The sequence below is a fragment of the Micromesistius poutassou genome, assembly GCF_964030765.1.
Source record: "Micromesistius poutassou genome assembly, chromosome: 14".
NCBI classification, from domain to species: domain Eukaryota; kingdom Metazoa; phylum Chordata; class Actinopteri; order Gadiformes; family Gadidae; genus Micromesistius; species Micromesistius poutassou.
Window position 1 is genome coordinate 5,795,022 of NC_140284.1, and position 18,565 is coordinate 5,813,586.

Consider the following 18,565-nt stretch of genomic DNA (forward strand, 5'->3'; position numbering starts at 1 on the left):
TTAAATTGGAAAAATACGTAGAAAAACCAGACGAAACACAGTACGCCACCAGATTGAATCGATTGATGCACCCTAGGAACATTTAATGAGGGATGATGTCTTTGTTACAGGCTAGGGATCTGACGGTGACATGGTAGCGGTAGACTAGAGACTGGGAAATTTCAGGGGTACATTTACAGCCCTAATGGGCTCCCCTGAAGGCTCCACATCAAACTGGTCGTAAGCCGATTGTAACTGCAGCTGTGATGTGAAAGTGACCCCCCCACCCCTCCTATCACAGGGAAGCTCAAAAGAAAACGGTTCGATTTTAACCACATAGCAGTAGCTGCACTGTTGTGATGGGGGAGATTGTATTTAAAATGCGTAATCCAAGACAATGCCCTAACTGTATTCATGGAGTACAAACGTACATGTGATGGCTCTTGGCAGTCCCTCTAAAATAGGTGCAATTATTTAATTGTGTGCCTTTGAGTTATAAATCAATTTATTGATTTGTACCTTTTGTTTATACCACATAACATCTCTGGTTGCCATTTGTGTACAAGAGCAAAGATCTTGTACACAAGAGATTTAATAATTAGCAGCAAAGATTTAATAATTAGCAGCAAAGAATCCAAAAAATGTAAATAAAGATTTTTTTGTTTATTGACGCATAAAACATCCTTCAAACAATAAAACCATTTCAAGGAGGGTCTCTGTACAATGCTTACTAAGCAGTTGATATAGAAAACGTACAAGATGCCACGGCCAAAGTGACAAGGATCTTTCAAAATTGAATGGCAGGTTCTCTGGAAAAAAAAATTACAGCATTCCATCAACAAATATTTTCAAGCAATAAATATGCATTTATAAATAGTGTAAATTTACATCAAAATGAGAAAAAAGTTTATTCCTTTGTCTATGTGCAACCCACTTTTCACTACGACTTGGCTGTTGTTTCTCTCCAACTAATTACCCTTTTTAAACCATAGAAAAGCGAAGCCAGCCACAAAAGAAACGGTTCCAACAAACGAAAATAAGTGGAAACGTTAAGTCCATTAAAAACAGGAGGAAAATGTTGCAATCAACATGTCACTCTACTCTTCACATTACAAAACAGTTTTCTTTGTTTCCTGTCCAAGGAGACATCTAGCCATCTAACATAAAAGAGCAGCTATGCCAATTACCGTTGACGGGGCGGGGGGCGGGGGATAAACTTGTGTAAAGCCACTACCGGATTACAAAATAAAGAGGGAGGGGGGCGATTAGCGTGTCAGTAGTCTTTATGTGATGTCGTTTGCCAGTTGTAACACAATATATACAAAACCAGTCTTCTATTAATAGTCGTTTTTTGTTTTGTTTGTTTTCTTGAGAAGTCCAGCTGGGCCAGCAGTAGAACAGTCTGGTCATGGTGACGGGAGAGGCTACCGTTCGCCCTCCAGTCCACTGGGGGGAGGCAGACCGCTCGGGGCAGGTTGCATAGACACACAGCTTTCACACAGCTGCCTTTTGGGATAGCTACAGAGCGCAGTGGGGAGCACTGGCAGCTAACTTCCTGAATATCAGAAACAAAACAAATGGTTTCCAGAGTGCTCCGTCTGGTCCATCAGAGCTCTAGTGGTCCGCCGAACAATACTGTGTTCCCATCAGGAGGAGGAAGGCAGAGGACTGGCCTGGTGGGGGGACAGAAAACAAACCATTACGATCTCCCTCAACATATATTCACTTCAATCATAACACAAAAAGCTGACGCAGCATCCTTCACAGTTGATCATCTTTGGTCAGAAACTAATCAAACAACCCGTGCGAACGTGGAGGAGTGGCGTTTGCTTACCAGTGTGAACTGGTCGTAGACCTGCATGAGGTCCTCTGTCTTGTACTGTTCCAGCACCACAAAGTTGTCCAGGTTGGCGCTGCCCCTGCGGGCGCAGTCCTGGCAGTGCACCACGTACGTCTTCTTGCTGTTGCTCTCGCTCGTCACAAACAGCAGGTCAAACACTTCCACCTGAATGGAGGAGAGAACACAGCTGTGAGGTCCACCCTGGGCCGGGAATGGGCTTTTGGCCTTCAACTCAGAGACGTTAAAGGTGACATATTACACCACCAGGTGTGAGTGTGATTACAAGCCGTTTTCAAAATCTGCCTCTTCTGACATCACAAGTGGGTGTGTCCACCTAGATGTATGACAGACAGATGAGCAATGTTTGCTATAGTCGACTGGGTAGGCTGATAGACTGATCTATCAGCACACATCTAGGTGGACAGGCCCACTTGTGTGCGTTTTCAAAACTGCTTGTAATGGCTAATCACACTCACACCTGGTGGTATAATATGTCCCCTTTACAACAAAGCACATTACATGCAGACACATCACATGGAACAATAACACACACATTTTGTTTGATTGAGGCAAACTAATTAAATAACATAAAAAATGTGTTAAATTGTTAACATTGACTATGAATAGGAGGTGGGTTACAGACTGACAGCTCTGTGCTCAAGACGCATGGGGTAGGGTGGGGCGGGGGGGGGGCAGAGGGGTTCATAGAGCTGTCGAGGGAGCCAGCGTGACCTTGAGAATGAGTGCTTACCTCACAGATGCTGCAGTAGTGCGCCGGCTCGTCCCGGGACCGCCCGTGCCAAACCATCTCCTTCCCTGCAGAGAGCAGCAGCTCCCGGAGCATCTGAACCTGCTTCAGCGTCCGCAGCAAACAGTACCTGACACACACACACATTTTATATACTTTTTTTGATTCTACATCACAAGTCAACACATTAATACAGGTCAGCACATAGTTCTGACATCTGACAAACATCTCCCTTTTCAGGTAAACATGCCTTCTATAATTGCAGAAATTGAGTGAGCGCGCACACACACACACACACACACCTTAAAAAAAATGCAAATAATCAAATAACCCAATGAGTGTGTGCTCACTTGATCATCTCAAAGAGCTTGTGGTCCGACACTTTGATGTTCCGGGCCATGTTCCAGGAGAGGTGGATCATGGGGACGATGGATTTGACACTCTGCAGTTTGTTCCACTCGTAGCGCTCCACAGCCAGCTTGTACTGGTGTGCTGGGGAGCCAAAGAGAGTACACAGACACCCTTATTGTAATACACGGCACCCTTGAGTTTGGTGAATCCCATTCATTCAGTCATGGTCTTCGTCACTTTACTAGGCCAGAAGGTTTTGACCATGTTCCAATTGTCCAGTCAAGCAAATCCATTATTTGGCATACTTCATTCAAAATTTAACTTGCTGCCAACTGGCATGCCAGATGAGCTACTTATATTTACATCTTTCTACATCTATTAACACACTGGTCTGTCAATGTTGACTTCCCAATACATTGTCAGCGCCAAGTTCGGACAAAGCAGTCTTAAGGTTCTAGATGGTCTGAGGCCATTAAAAAGTATTGTCGGATCCAGTAAAAGTTTAAACTCAAGGTCTCAATTCGTCCATTGCAACAATATGAACTATACATTTTGCATAAAAACAGTCTTCAGTGTCTGTTACTTGGCACAATGTATCAAGTTGCAAGTCTTTCGTTTTGTAATGCTGATAATTACAACTTTGAGTGATGGTCAGTTAAAAATGTCTTGGGGTCCATATGGTTAAGACCTACTGCCGCACATCCCTGCTTGGGGGGAGGTGGAGGGCTTTCCAATGGTTTCTGTGGTTTTTCTCAGTATTTTTAGTTTTTTAATGTCCATTATTCATTATGTGCCTGATGTTTAAGGACCTTCATCTGCCCAACCTTGGCCAGTCTTCCCACCACGGTGGAGACGCAGACATGTAGTCCCTGGGACTTAAAGATCCTGGGGGAATTCTGGTGGAAACGTGGCTTGATGCCATCAAAACCCCTGCGAGCCTCTTCAACAGTCACAGGGCAGGTCTCACTGTCGCGTACCTGTGAGGGGGCCGACGTTCCAGGCGATGTTGTTGCACCAGCCGATGGCCTGGACCCAGTGCACGGTGCCCGTGTTGAGCCACACCAGGTCGCCGGGCCGCTGGATGAAGCGGTACACGGGCACGTTGGCCTCGTACAGGTCCTCCAGGTTGGGCCACCACGAGCCCATCAGGAAGTTGATATTGTTTCTGCAGAGGAGGGACACGCCCACAGGCAGTCAATCACCTTGAATCCACGGCATTCAGACAGTGGATGGTTGATTAATGAGCTGAAACATTTGTGTTTGATTTATGAAGCAAAGGTTTGTTGGTGTGTACCTTTTTTACGTTTATACCATACAAAAAAAACATCTCTGGTTGTCATTCGTGTACGAGAACAATCTTGTGACTTACTTTTCACAGAAGTCATTGATGGTTCCCCAGTATGGCTCTGGCACAGCAAACCACTCACAGTCTCCGGGCCCAATGTTGACGTTGACTGAACAGAAGTTGTTGTTCTCTTGGTGACCTTTGGTGACAAAGAAGACATGGTTACAAAAACATAAGCCGAAGCATCCAGGACGAGGAGGAATGGGGTGGCGATTCAAATGGGCGGAGGTGAGGGCCTCTGGTATACCTGGTGTCCTACTCCCGGGGACCTTCATGTAGAGCTGCACCGTGTTCATGCCCAGGATGGTGTGCCCCACGTGGCTGAGCAGGTTGCCTGCCGACACCACCCGGGCGAAGGCCGGCAGCTTGGCCAGCTCCTGGAGCTGCAGCTTCCACCTGAGGAAAGACGGGGGTCGGCTTAGCTCAGGAGGTGGTGCGGGTTCACTTGTAACCAGAAGGTTGCTAGTTTAATCCCCGGCTCCTCCAAGATGAGTGTCGAGATGTCCCTGAGAAGGACACCTAACCCAAACTGCTCCCGACTAGCTGGCTGTCACCTTGCAGGGATGACTTTGCCGTCTGTGTGTGAATGTGTATGTTCAAAGTTGCTTGCGTGAATGGAGGTGCGTGCGTGAATGGAGACCGGGTGATGTGTCCTCAGAGTGGGCACTTACTTCTTCTCGTCTGAAAGGTCGATGTTGGTGCCGAACTTGAGGTGCTTGAAAGGCCCTTTTCGTCTGCGTGCAGCACTGAAGAAACACGGGGGACAGAGTTAAAGGAGAAACAAACCCTAGAACAACTAATTTTAGAGGAAAATGGTGTAATGGGTAACATAGTAGTGCTATGGATTGACCCTGGGCCAAAGCCTGACTTAAAAATGTTCTAAAGACGTAGGATAAGATGTATACACAGAGTCAAAGTCGCCATTCAGGAGAAGTCTGCGTATGGGCAATTCTGCCCTACCAGAAGTCTGCGAGAAAGTAATTAAAAAAAACTGAGATGGTGGGTAGGACCAGCTCAAACAGGGGGTTTTATTTTCCATTAAATATCCAGAGAGGCGGTGATGGAGAGATATGGTGTCAGAGTTGCAGACATGAACTTACTTCTCTGGGGAGGCCGCTTCTGCTTCCAACTCCTTCTTCTTCTCACTCTCCTCCTGAATGAAGGCAACGAATAAAATAAAAAATGTAAAGGATAACGTTGGAAACACTTAAGGTTAAAAGGTAATTTATATCAATCAATACAAGTTGTACGTTTAGTATTAGTTTTAAATGGAAGGAGTTGGCCTAATGTGATTAGCAGGTGAAATCTCAAGCTTTGTAATGCATTCATTCTGGGTGAGCACTCCCCAGTGGGGGGGGCATGGCGGGGCCCACTGACCCGCAGGGACTCCTGGAAGGACGAGGCCTGGTACTGGGCGTATTTGATGATGGTGGTGTGGGAGCGGCTGCTCTCGCAGCGCCACATCTTCCGGCTGCCGCTGGGGTCCCAGTTCTCGTCCGTGGGCTGAGCCAGCTGGGTCCTCACCTCCACCAGGTGGTCCGGGTTGGCGTCCACCAGCGTCTTGGTGGAGAACAGGCCCAGGTCTGTGTGGAAGGGGAGGGGGGGGGGGGGGAAGAAGGGAGGAGAAGGATTCATTCATAATTCAGGGGCGGAGAGCGGGGGGATAAGAGCAAGTGAGATTGGACGAGGAGCAGGTCGAGTGGTGAAGACAATTTGGGGGTATTCAAAGTGTGCTTACAAACCAGAGACGCATTTCTTAAAACATAACAAAAAAATACAAATTATGAATCAGTGAAAGCGTTTGTCGGTGAATGTAAATGTTCGCAAACGTGGCTGATAAGATTGAGTCAAAGTGTAAAACATATTGAGATCAAACCACTTTGACTATAACTGCAGTATGCAGCATTGCATCAAGAGCAGTGGGCACAAACACTGCCCCCAGCCACTGTACTCATGCACACTGTACGCCCTAAAAACCCACTCTGGTCTCCTGCAGAGATGGAGAAAAGAGACTGTGTTTGCTGTGTACACAGAGACTGATGCTTGTTGGACACCATTTCTCTTCAGTATCATAATTGCTGCACAAAACCGACCACAGAAACACATATCAAATAAAAAATAATCAACACATTCCCAGTTAATTAATAATGGAAACGGCACTACGGTACAGTAAATTGTTGGAAAAAAAGTGTAAATACAGTGCTATTTGCATGAAATATATGGCATCATGTTTAGCTGCTGACTAAATAAATGCATATTACAGGTGAAACGATAAATATCGATCCATTATAATGACTATGAAAGCAGTGTCCAGGGGACACGAGATCGGGACAAGCAGACCGGGTGGATGTTCTTGGCAGGGCCAGAGCGAACGGATGCCAGCCGAGCAACAGAGTGCAGTGTCACTTTCTACTTGCAGGTGGTGCTGTTGTGGCACCCTTTAAATCCCATCACCATGCACACATCCTCCAATGAACACAATGACACACCCACACAGCCACGTGAGGGTGGATCAGAGTCTCTCGCTCTCTCTCACACACACACTGAGAGAACAACAGTCCAGACACACACAGAGTATAGGGCCACGTACCCAGTTTGAGAGCCCCTGCCAGGCCTCTGATGACAGTGACAGGGTTGGCGGCGTTGGTGCAGAACTGATGCAGAGGAGGGAAGAAGGCGTCCCTCTTGTTCTCCAGCTGCAGGACATGCATGGACAGCCGCACACACACACCATGACAGGGAGACAGAGGGGACAGGTAAGCTCCTTCCACATCATGATTCCCAATCCAGGCATGTATTGACCAAGGATGGGCATCTCCGTTAGCAGAGTCCGCAAAGTACTCCACAATTGTGAGGAACATATCCAAACATATGTGGCATGTGTCTTAACCAAGGTTATAATTATGGGGGTTGACATGCTTGTATTTTTGTAACATGTATGCAATGGGCAGCTAATGTTTTCCAACCTTAGAAAGAATATTTTTTTTACTAGGCAAGTCGTTTGTTGGAACCACCAATCAACTAACTTTACAACCAGCATCCATCCCTCACAGCCCCATCCGTAGAGTTCCATCCTTCTACAGCGGTGTCGGTTGTACTCACGTAGATGCTGGGTGTTGGCGGGTTGAGCTTGTCCTTGGGAAGCACGGGGGAGGGCGAGGGAGGAGGCCGCGGGGGCGGACACTTGTCCAGCAGGATACTGCTGGTGGACAGGCCGTTCTTCCCCAGGTTCCTGTGGGCCGCGGAGAGGAGACGGATTGAGAAACCAATGTACTAGTGTCACACTGCTGCCGTGACGCAATGGTTAACGCGCTGGGTTATGTGTGGTACATGCTTCGATGAATAAAAGGAAAACACTATTTACCATGAGGGTGCTTTCTGAAATGTTTATTTAAATGAGTATACACCTCATATAGTATCTTCACATCAATCCTGTCTCGTCTGTGTTGAATTAAAACACACATTTATCCAACCGTTTAGAATTTGCAGGTTGATTTGTGGATTTGTGTACACATTCAAGCCCTGAATTGATACAATCCATCATAGAATAGGAGTTTCAATAAGGCACGCCACGAATGCATACATTTGATAAGGTTATCGCTTCTGAGCCTGAATGTCCACTGGCTGCCATGATGGCCAGTGTGTTCTGTAAGACACACAGACCCGTGGGTCAACCCTTTTACTGACTGAATGGCAGTTACAGGGTTGGCCTGGAATAGTGCAACATCCAACAAAACTCTAATACACTATTAACCTTAAGCATCATCCAATCATTGGATTATGCATTATAGTTTTCATCTGCATATACGGACAAGGTGGGAAGTTTCCACGTCCTTGGCTGTTGAGCTTGGAGCCCAGGGTTTCAGAGGACAAAACATCCATTTAGTTCAGTTTAACTCTGCCAGCTGAACTGTGCTACCTTTCAAGGCAGTGCAAGTCCCTTAGGGTAGCACATTCATGTTGCAAGTAAAATCCAGCTACGTGGTTGATGGCCGACTTTACTATGACATTGCATGGTATACACCGCTGCTAAATACTACTCAAAGTATGTTTGCTTCCATTAATGATAACCATTCTGTAACCAGCGTCATGACCATAGGAGTGGACAAAGAGCTAACCTCTATTAACCTGATTTGAAAACCACCCAATTTCTGCTGGTCATATTTCACCTGAATTGGACCTGCCTTCATAAATTATTGGCAGTTTCGAGAAGGTTGCACAACATTCCCAAGGTTCATCGTTTTGAACTGTACAATATTGGCAAGACAGCGTTGATGCAACGCTGTCTTGCCAGATGCAAGCAGTGGACGCAGACATGGTCTTGGATCCAGTAGTACTATGTTATAGCACAACTTCTGAGTGGACAACGGACCCAACCACTGCATGGGGTGGAGTGAGACCGTTCTGTTACAGCAATATCCTACCCAAAGAAACTCGCTGGTTCGAGTGGGTGAAGCTTTCAGAAGTGAACTGTAATCAGTGCATTGCTACAGGGCTGACATTTCCCGGCCTCCAGCAACAGGATGAAAAAGGTCAAAAAGAATACAAAGCAAAAGTCTGTGAAACGCCCCGTTTACCTAGATTTCAGCTCATTTGCCGTCACACTTTAGATGTGTATCGTAAGTCTGACTGGAGGGAATAGTGCAGACACAACCACAGGGAGGTATTAAGTGGGATGGGCAGAGAGCAAAAGGACTTACCTGCACGCTTTCAGCACCTCGCTGGAACTGGGGTAGATTGAAACCGAGGATAAGGGAGCCAGGCCAGAGGGGACCATGGCTACAGGTTCCACCTTCACTGGGCTCCTGGAGTCGTCGAGGCCCTTGCCGTTGAGCTTGGGCGCCTGGTCATTGGACGGGCTGTTAAGGCAGGAGAGGCTGTTGGTGGCGCGGGGGTGTGCAGAGCAGGGTTTGGCGGAGGACGTGGCTGACTGCGGCGAGGAAGAGGCGGCCGAGTGCTCGGCCGATGGCTTGGCATGGAGGCCCGGGTGGACGTTGTTGACTCGCTCCGGCGTCGCTGCGTGGTTACTGCAGTTGTTGTTGTCGTCGTTACTGCCAGAGTTTGCCTTTCCCTTTAGCAAGGCGGAGAGCTGCGGATTGTCGGAACTGAGGGCGGCGGCGGCGGCGATGGCGGCAGGAGAGCCCGGCTGTGATAGGCCGGTCGAAGAGTCCGTCCCCCGAGGCTGGACGTGATTAGTCAATCCCTGCGCGGGGGCGGCGTCTGAGCCGAGCGGCGTCCCCGCGGGGGCCCCGGCGGTGGTCTCGGCCCCCGCCGGCGGGGCGGTGCCGTTGCTGCTTCCTGAAGGCGCGGCGTCTTTGGTGTGAGCCCCTGAGGTAGTGGCGGCGTGGGGGGGCGAGGACAGGTGGCTGGGCGTGGTCTGGGGGGAGGTGGGGGACAGGGAGGAGGCCGAGGAGGAGGCAGTGCAGGGCCCGGAGGAATGTCCAACCTGATTGGGTGCACCGGGGCCAGAGGAGGGCAGCGAGGTGTGGGGGGAGGAGGAAGAGAACGGTTCTCCATTGGGACCCGCCAAATGTGAACCTGGACCTTTAAGAAGCCCCTGAGAAGAGACAGAGACGGAACACAACCTGAGCAAAAACACGCCGCGGCAACGTCACGTCTAAAACTCACCCCCGAGATCTGTCAACAATTTACAAGTAATGGCCCTAGAGGATTCATCCCAAACATGTCATTACACTGTGGCAGACGAGGGCTACCTGAGAGGTGTTGTTGCGCAGCTGGCTCCTCCAGGCTTCGTCTGCGTGACTGGGACTACTGGCGGCGCTGCTGGTGCTTGTGTGACTGGTGGCTGTGCAGTTGTGAGGTAGAGAGTTCTGCTGCAGGTAAGGCACGTTTCCGTTGCTCGCGCCTCCTCCTCCTCCGGGGCCCAGGGTGTGATTGTTGCCCAGAGGAGTGGCGTTGGGGGGGCCTGGCGGACCCGCGGGGCTCGCGGCACATGAACCATTTGCCGTGGGCTGGGGAGCCGAGTGGTTGAGGGAGGGGTAGCGGGAGAGGCCGGCGAGGGGTCCGGGGGGCTCAGCCAGGGGGCCGTTTGGGAGGCTGGGCCGGGTCTGGCCGTCTGCTGCTGTTGCCTGCTGGCGCATCTAATGCGGGGAGAAAGCCAGGCGGGGGAGGGACCCAACCAGCAGTGCCAATTAATGAAACTGATGGAGGCTAACTGGGTTTATATCATGTATGCAAAATGGGATAATTAAAGCACTGTGTCATTAGCGCTCTGCATAATTTAGGATCTCTGCTGTTACCGTGTGTGTCTGGGGGGGGTGTGTGTGGGGGGGAGAGTGTGCGTGCGTGTACCTGCTGCTGATGTTGCTGCATGAGGGAGAATTGGTTCTCCAGCTGTTCAAGCATCTGCACCTGTGGAGGTTTGAGACTGGCCCGGTTGGACCTCAGCTGATCCAGCAGCTGGTTGGACAACAGGAGAACATTAATATTGGACACGGAACTCCCTCCATTCTTTTTCCATTTATGAGTACACAGGATTGTGGACTTGGAGACAGATGTGATGTGGTGTGCCTGACCCACCTGAAGCTTCTGTGGTTTAAGATACCAGCTGGGAATCTGCTGGTGGACTGGGCTGGAAGCCCATGAATCTGCAGCAGCAGCAGCAGCAGCACCCTGCATTACGACAAAGAAGATAAACTGAACATGACTGGAGCACAAAGAGCTCCAGTATTATTCAAAACTAAAACTAGGGTGACACAATGCTTTACGATACAAACTTAGAGGTAGTGATTTCTCCGAAAAAGGCTTTGCACACAAGAGTCTAGTGCACCTAACGAGAATGCCTGTGATTTGCAAGAGAGCTTATTTCAGACTCTTAATGGTTTGTAATTTGACATAAATGCAACAGGCGTAGAAAATCAGATGCATGTATTCATGCATCAAACTTCAAGGATTAATTACAACCTTTCACGACTTTACTAGTTTACTGCAGAGGCCAAAATCGCAATTTCGATTGATTGAGTGTGAAGCCCTTGCTAAAACTAGAACAATATGATGAAATACCTTAGCTGGGCTGGCGGTACGTTTCCTCTTGGCGAGGCTGGCTTGTGACTCCACCTGGCTGCTGGAGGCTTGGCCTCCCTCTGCCTTGCACGCCTGAGGACCCAACACAACCACAATATGATAGGACGACTGCAAGATGGGGACAACCCCAAGTGTCCCTGTGTTGAAGCAGTGTTTAGAAATTTAATACTAAAAATACTACGTGCACGTCGGGAATCTTTTTTTTTCTTTTGAGTGTTGGGGAAACAATTGTTGAGCATAATTTGCGTATTTATGAAGCTTCAAAGGCTGGATGTAATAGTGTAAGTACAGATAATCACGATAACAGAACTGGTATTTCTAATTGCTCTATGGCTGATTGCCAAACGATATTCACAAACTCCAAATGTTTGGACAGAGTCAAATGATTAAGCCCAACAGGCTAAAACATTGCATGGAGATTAAAAAGACTGCAGAAGGAACATCAGGTTGACTGCAATGCTTTCACCTTATGCAAAAGAGTTGTTATTCCCATCACTCACAGAAAAAATTCAAACATGCTTCATTTTGTCGTATTCAACTCTACAGCGCATGCATATTCAGGTTAGCAGGGTAAGAGGAAGGAGAAGACAAGCACCCCAAAGGAACAGTTCACCCAGAGAAGAAAGTCCTGCCATTGTCTGCTGTCAAGGTCGACTGATCCCCTGTTTATTTCCTTATTTTGCAACAAAAAGCAAGGGCATTTTAGTCCCATTCGCCTGAGTTCAAAATACAAATAAAATAACGGAAACAGCTCAGGCAGCAGAACGATTGCTATCCTATAGGATTTTAAGTCCTTTACATGTGTATTTTAGTACTGAGTTGAACGGCGCTCCACGCACTTGCATTGCCTTGTGATTGCTACCAATAAGGGCTAGCTAACACTATCAGTCCCAAGTTAACTAATGCAATGTTCAAGTCTGGATAATGGCTGATTCACATTTTTTGGGCGAACTGTTCCTTTAACACAGCCAAAGAGAAGAAATAAAAAATGGAATAGCAGCACTAAAAGAACTGTGAGTCTTCATCAAACTTAAGAATGCGGGAAATGATGGTGTGGTGAGGGGTTGGATGATTAATTTTAAACTTGATAAGAAGTAGCAGAGCGAGCTATTACTAAGGTCAACCACCACTCTAGTAATTATACCATTACAGTGTGGGTCCTGTTCCAACTCAATTAGAAACAAGATTATTTTGGAGGCGAATCAAGTGTTGGATACACTGAGTGCCAAGGGACAAAACATTGAGGAAGGTTTCTCTCGTTATCGAATGAATGACCAAGGCCAAGTTTGGTGTAAAGTGTTGGAGCAGGGCGTCAGCTGTAATAGTGGAGGTGGTGGTGGTGGTGGAGGAGATGGCTGTGCTGCCTTGCTTGTTAGAGCCTGTGCTCTGGGTCTCACCTGCTGCGTCTGTGCAGTGTTCAAGGCCCCCTGGCGGGACGTGAGCTCAGCGGGGATGGGGAGGCTCCACGCCTCCTCAATACTAGGAAGCATTTTACTCTTACTCTGCAGACTACCTGGCTGTAGGTTACACAACTGAGCCTAGGAGAGTGGAGTGAGAGAGGTACCGCTGAGCAGCTATAGACGCTGGAGTGTATAGTGGTTACTGCATAAAGTGCATGGAAATGTTAACCCTGTTGAAGAGATGGCACATTCAAAAAAACTCAAAAACAAAAAGGAGTCCGGTCAAACATGGTCAATGGCATGAGGTTATGCCTTACGAATTACAGGTGAAAATAAAACGGAGTGTTCAAAACACACCAATATGAATCACTATTCATATCACCGTGGACAAGAAAATAAACACAAAAAAAACAACATAATTTTTGCATGATAAACAATTAAGAATAATAAGCCAATGGCACCGTCATCGCTTGCCAATAAACAGCACAAAACCGTGCACACCGACAAGGTTGACAACATTAAAGAGCGGCCAACACAACCGCGGACGCCTCGCGGTGGGGGACAGGGAGGGGAGGGGGGGGCCCTACCTGCAGCAGCTTAATGCGTTGTGTGAGCGCGGCGGTGTTGAGGCAGGCCTTGCTGCGCGTGGCGTTGATGTAGCACTTGATGGCGTCGTGCGACTGGCCGCAGGACTCATACAGCGTGCCCAGGTCCATCCAGGCGGCGGCGTGGCTGTGGTCCAGCTGCACAGCACAGATGTAGGCCTGCAGCGCGTCCATGGGCTGGTTCTGCTGCTGGTAGAGCACCCTGGGGGGGTAGAATGGAGAGCTTCTTCTTCACTCCGACACATGGAGATGACTTATATATATATATGCATGACCAGAGTCATGCATATGGGATGCTGTACAGGCAAATGGCAGCCCATCATTGGTCAGGCCAGTTGCCACTATTCACTGCTTACCCTATGGAGCACCAAGTGTCCGCACTGGCCTCTGACTTGTCAATGGACTGGCGGTAGGAGATGAAGGCATCCTGGACCTTCCCAATACTAGAGTAGCACCTGGGACAGAGAGGAAGGGCGGGGACATGAGAGCACATGATGGTTAACACAAAATATCAAGTCCACAAAAACGCACAAACATTTTCAACTGGCTTGTCAACGGCACAACGATCCAAAACAATCGGCTTACGCCGCACAACCCTGGTGGCCATTTGAACATAGAGAGGGTTTACTGTCCAGGATGTGTCCTAGCCGGCTAACCAGACAGCCTTTGAAGCCATTGTCGCATGTTGAGCCTTTGCGACATTGTCCAGCCCCCTTAGGGAACAAGCCTTTCAGTGCCCAGGGTGACGAGAGGATTCACTGTGATAAAATGTGAACAGTCTTCGTACAGCGAAGCACGAACCCTCCGAAGAGTCAATGGCGCTGCGGTGCGAAATGTGCAGATGTCGGAGTGTCCTCGATCGCCTCACCTGCCGAGGAAGTACCAGGACTGGCCCGAGTTGGGGTCGGCCTCTAAAGACTTCTGCAGACATTGGATGGCGTAGCTGTCCTTGTTGCTTTTGTCCCCGAGCTGCTCCACGGTATGATGCATCCAGCCTGCGGGGACAGAGGTCACATGGAGATGGGGTGAGCTCTGAGGCACACGCTGAGGTGCTCGGGGTTAAACACGGTGACTTGGTTGCAGGTGTGCTAGGCCGTGTTGCCCCCAATTAGGAGTGGAGCAACTGGGACTTCAAAGTGTTGTGCAAAAGGTTACGGTTCCTCCATGGTAGAGTGCTCTGCCCTGAACCAGTTTGAAACCCCCCCACACCAGGATTGGCTTCTCCCGTCTGATGTGTAAATGCACATCATAAACCGAACAAATGGTGGGCGCGCGCACACACACACACACACACACACACACACACACACACACACACACACACACACACACACACACACACACACACACACACACACACACACACACACACACACACACACACACACACACACACACACACCCCTTCTGCAAGTAAGCAAGCTCTTGGGAGGTACAGGCGAATACAAATTGCACATGAACCCTCCCATTACTTCTCTGCAACACCTGTGGCGAATCCCATGGGTCGCCATGACAACCCAAGCAAGATAGAATGGGAATGGTTTTATGATAGGGGAGGTGGAGTGGGGTGTGTGGTTGTTGGGCGGGGGGGGGGGGGGGGTCTGGAATAAACTACAGTGGGGAAGGAAAGGAAAATTGCATTACTGTGACAAAATAATTCTTGTCCATCTCAAATTAGCTAGGACAAAGGGGCAAGGGAAATAAATGACATGGACACTGCAAAACTGTTTGTATGCTGTGAACATGCTACATGCCAAGGATTCAGTAGCTCATATTTATTGAGCCTTCCAGCTTCAACAGGTGTCCCTACACAACCCACACTCTCACACACAAACAGAAAATAAGGCAGCCATAGGCAGAAGTGATTGCCTAACGAGCAGAAGCGTAGCTGAGGATCCATTCCTCGAGTTGCATGCCGGAGGGATTCAATAGCCCAAGGCAAGTAGTTAAAGATGATGAGACCCTTTCACGGCCTTTATGAGCCGGGCAGTAAACACAGTGACCCACTGTATAGGAGATCCTCACTGCCTTATAGCTTTACGGGGAGATGGCTAATCAGAACTTCAGAGCCACCGCCACAGAGAACGTACTGAAAGTACACTCTTACTATAAACTCTTTCTGTCTACAATAGGAGGTTGAAATACTGCGAGATTAGGATGATGCGCCAATTTCTTGGCTAAATACCACAATGTCACTGAATATACAACAACCATGAATACAAAAACATGCAGAACAGTGATAGTATACATGTAATAAAAACATATCCATCCCACTGGTTTGTCAATCTATATTAGGATATAGAATAAAGTGTACAGTAGCCTCATAAGATTCGTTGATTCAAATTTGCAGATGAGAATTTAACGGTTACTTGCACAAATTAAATCTTGGAACAATTTTAACAAGCCATGGGCGCTAATCCAATTAGAAGAATTTAGGTCTTTTGAAACCCTAACCCTTTCGCTGCAGCATCTTGTGTCTGAAATTGTTCATTTCAATCAATACGAACCATTTGATTGCAGTATAACATAATATAATAAAAATAAGAAAACCGCATTATAATAAACACTTCACGTAGGAGGGAGAATAATATCATGAAAAATGAATGGCCTAAATAAAATCAAACCACATGGGCCAACAATGATATTTTACGAGTAAAAGAGTACGGCCAACTGTGGGAAATAAGTTGATCGGGGAATAGCCTCCAATTAGTGGCAAGGTATCCTATTCCCACGGCACACGGCATGATGCAACTCTGTTTTACCTCAGTATTACATTCTCAAATTACTCCACTGCTAAAAATAAGACCAACACAGATAAATAATGCTGAAGGCAACACAGTAATCAAACACAGCTGCCGGTCACGACCGGCCGAAAACTAAACCAAACCTCGCCGGTCGGTATTCAACAGCTTGGCAAGTAAATACAGACAAAAGTAGTATTAGTAATGTTTGATATGAATGACACGGTGCTCTGTGTAGTGTGTGTGAGGAAAACGAAAGGGGGAAAAACTCACCAAGTTGTTGCAGTGTAGTGGCCTTCACCTGTGCAGGGAGATTTTCAGTCTGCAGTAGACTTTCATAGGCTTCCTTTGCCGTTCTGTACTTCTTCTGCAGGACAGAACAAGGTGAGGGAGGAGACACGACAAAGGTTGTATCAAACCAGACAAAGCTCAGGGCTCGTTTTATGGTCTCTCTCTATCTCTCGCTCCCTCCAGACAGACACAAAGAGACTGGAGACCTCCTCACACCAGGGCAATGGCAAGAGCCCCCCCACCCACCCACACCCACACACACACACACACACACACACGGGGGAGGGTCAGCGTGAAAATGGACAGGCCAGACTCAACATGTCTGGCAACCTTAAGTGTGTATGTTCAGTTTTGAGTGCAATGGTGTGTGGCTTTAGTTTATATGCAAGGATGTAGCGGCACATGCATTTGAGAAACCTGAGTACCCCAATGTTTGTTTTTACCCAGCGACCTCATTACCCTTGTGTCTGGTGTGTGTGTGGTGTGTGTTGATGTCTTATCAGTTCCAACAGCCATCTCAAAAGGCAACCTGTGACCACCCCACACACACACACACACAAACGTGGAAACACAGACGGAAACTCACACAGACAGAAACCCATGCACACACAGACGGACAACCACACACACACACACATCTACAAAAGAGAGGCAGTCTGGTGGGGGACTTCCTGTCAGCACTAAAGAGACACCTCAGGGTAAACAGTGACACTTGAGGCAATAAAAGACAGATAGGGGCACTTTGCAGTTCCTTCCTGGTTGGACCCTAATAGATACGAGATGGGTTTGGCCTTGGCAACCACGAAGGAAGGAGGCTAGTCTCACAATAGCTTAATTCTTCCCTATCAAAATCGCTTGGTAAATACACCATTCTGAGAGTCCACTTTAGTATCCGTTTGCAATTTCCAGAAATTGGATGTTTTACCGTTGCACCCCCCTGGCTCAAGTCTATTTGGCTACATTTGATATGTCCACTAGCCATAGAACTTGAACTAACCAAAAAACAAATGTCGTTTTTAATTCACCATCAATAGGTTATCAGGAGTAGATGTTTACTCCCATGCACATATCATTAACACAGAAAAAAATTGAATGCTGATTGTAAGGCAGAGGACAGCACACCAACATACACAGGCTGGCTTGATCCCTGATCTATTGAAGCTCACAGAAGAACCAAGTCTCATTAAAGGATAATCTTTAAAATAAGATCAAACTAAAAGAAAGGGGGATAAAGTGGGGGGTGAGTAGGGGGCCATAAAGCCTATACACAGCACACAATAGCGGCTCCTGCTCCAATAAGCGGAGGAAGCCATGGGTCCTCTGCACAGAGTAGTGACCTATGTTTACCTACAGCGTGTTTTCTGATCGGCTGCACATAACTGCCTAATGTGTGTGCTAGAAATGAATTGCTGGGTTATTAACATAAAAATTGAACACAAACTTAACAGGGCCACACAACTTCTAGTGAGTGATATAAAATAATGGATTTTAAAATTATTACACAATTAAGATGAACAGGTCGGATGTCCAACCTGATAAAGTCTATCAAATTGAAGAAGAAATGGCAGTTAAGTCACAGACCCATCTGTCTGTGTAGTGACTGATTATTTACTGCTACTGGGTCAACATCCGGAGTGAGTGAGTGAGTGTGTGTGTGTATGCATGGCAGTGACACGGCATGACAAACTAGCGTAGTAATCGCTGTCCCGTTAAACAAAAACGACAAATGATTCCCAACTGCTTTTATTGCCTCCCCTATTTTGGACAACCAATGTGACTCTAGGGGAAGCTATGGGTGCCTGGATGCAACATATTAGCAGCACGGCCACACAAGAGAAGCAAGCAGCAGACTGGGTGACAAAGCAACCTTAAAGCCAATCAAAGAGAGGGATGCATTAAATGGGCCATACCAAGCCTTATGGGTGGTCAAGGAAAACCCTGCTATGAACTAGTTCTAGCAGCAAAACAAGATTTACAGGATGACATCATTTACTTGCACAGGTTCAGGAATCACTAAAAGGGAAAGCTTCGCCTGATAACTGAACTAAAGCAGGAAGCTGGAGCACGAGCAGCAATGTAATGGTATACTACTGAACTCAATTTTAAGCAAATTACACACACTTACCTGGATTTCATACAGATGAGCAATGTGGAATTGGACTGTGAAGGAAAACAAATAGGAGACATTAATTAGGATTTAATATAATTTGTTTAGACACAC

The 18,565-nt window shown here is 47.5% G+C and overlaps 1 protein-coding gene across 4 annotated transcripts in view; it reads right to left on the reverse strand.

Moving 5' to 3' along the window:
* Positions 1-623: 623 nt before the first annotated feature.
* The window catches only part of kdm6a (lysine (K)-specific demethylase 6A), a 33,131-nt gene continuing 15,189 nt past the window's right edge, over positions 624-18,565 (reverse strand). For all 4 annotated transcript variants that reach the window (XM_084478561.1, XM_084478560.1, XM_084478559.1 and 1 more), the window contains 23 exons: positions 18,470-18,504; positions 16,327-16,420; positions 14,181-14,307; positions 13,669-13,767; positions 13,295-13,514; positions 12,705-12,845; positions 11,287-11,379; positions 10,804-10,896; positions 10,576-10,683; positions 9,978-10,364; positions 8,964-9,820; positions 7,366-7,495; positions 6,854-6,959; positions 5,641-5,846; positions 5,364-5,416; positions 4,935-5,009; positions 4,511-4,659; positions 4,288-4,402; positions 3,896-4,083; positions 2,918-3,059; positions 2,571-2,697; positions 1,814-1,984; positions 624-1,652 (listed from right to left, as the gene is read on the reverse strand). In XM_084478561.1, coding sequence (XP_084334687.1) covers positions 1,626-1,652; positions 1,814-1,984; positions 2,571-2,697; positions 2,918-3,059; positions 3,896-4,083; positions 4,288-4,402; positions 4,511-4,659; positions 4,935-5,009; positions 5,364-5,416; positions 5,641-5,846; positions 6,854-6,959; positions 7,366-7,495; positions 8,964-9,820; positions 9,978-10,364; positions 10,576-10,683; positions 10,804-10,896; positions 11,287-11,379; positions 12,705-12,845; positions 13,295-13,514; positions 13,669-13,767; positions 14,181-14,307; positions 16,327-16,420; positions 18,470-18,504 — 3,743 coding nt within the window. In that variant the 3' untranslated portion in view covers positions 624-1,625. The remainder of the gene's footprint in view (positions 1,653-1,813; positions 1,985-2,570; positions 2,698-2,917; positions 3,060-3,895; positions 4,084-4,287; positions 4,403-4,510; positions 4,660-4,934; positions 5,010-5,363; positions 5,417-5,640; positions 5,847-6,853; positions 6,960-7,365; positions 7,496-8,963; positions 9,821-9,977; positions 10,365-10,575; positions 10,684-10,803; positions 10,897-11,286; positions 11,380-12,704; positions 12,846-13,294; positions 13,515-13,668; positions 13,768-14,180; positions 14,308-16,326; positions 16,421-18,469; positions 18,505-18,565) is intronic.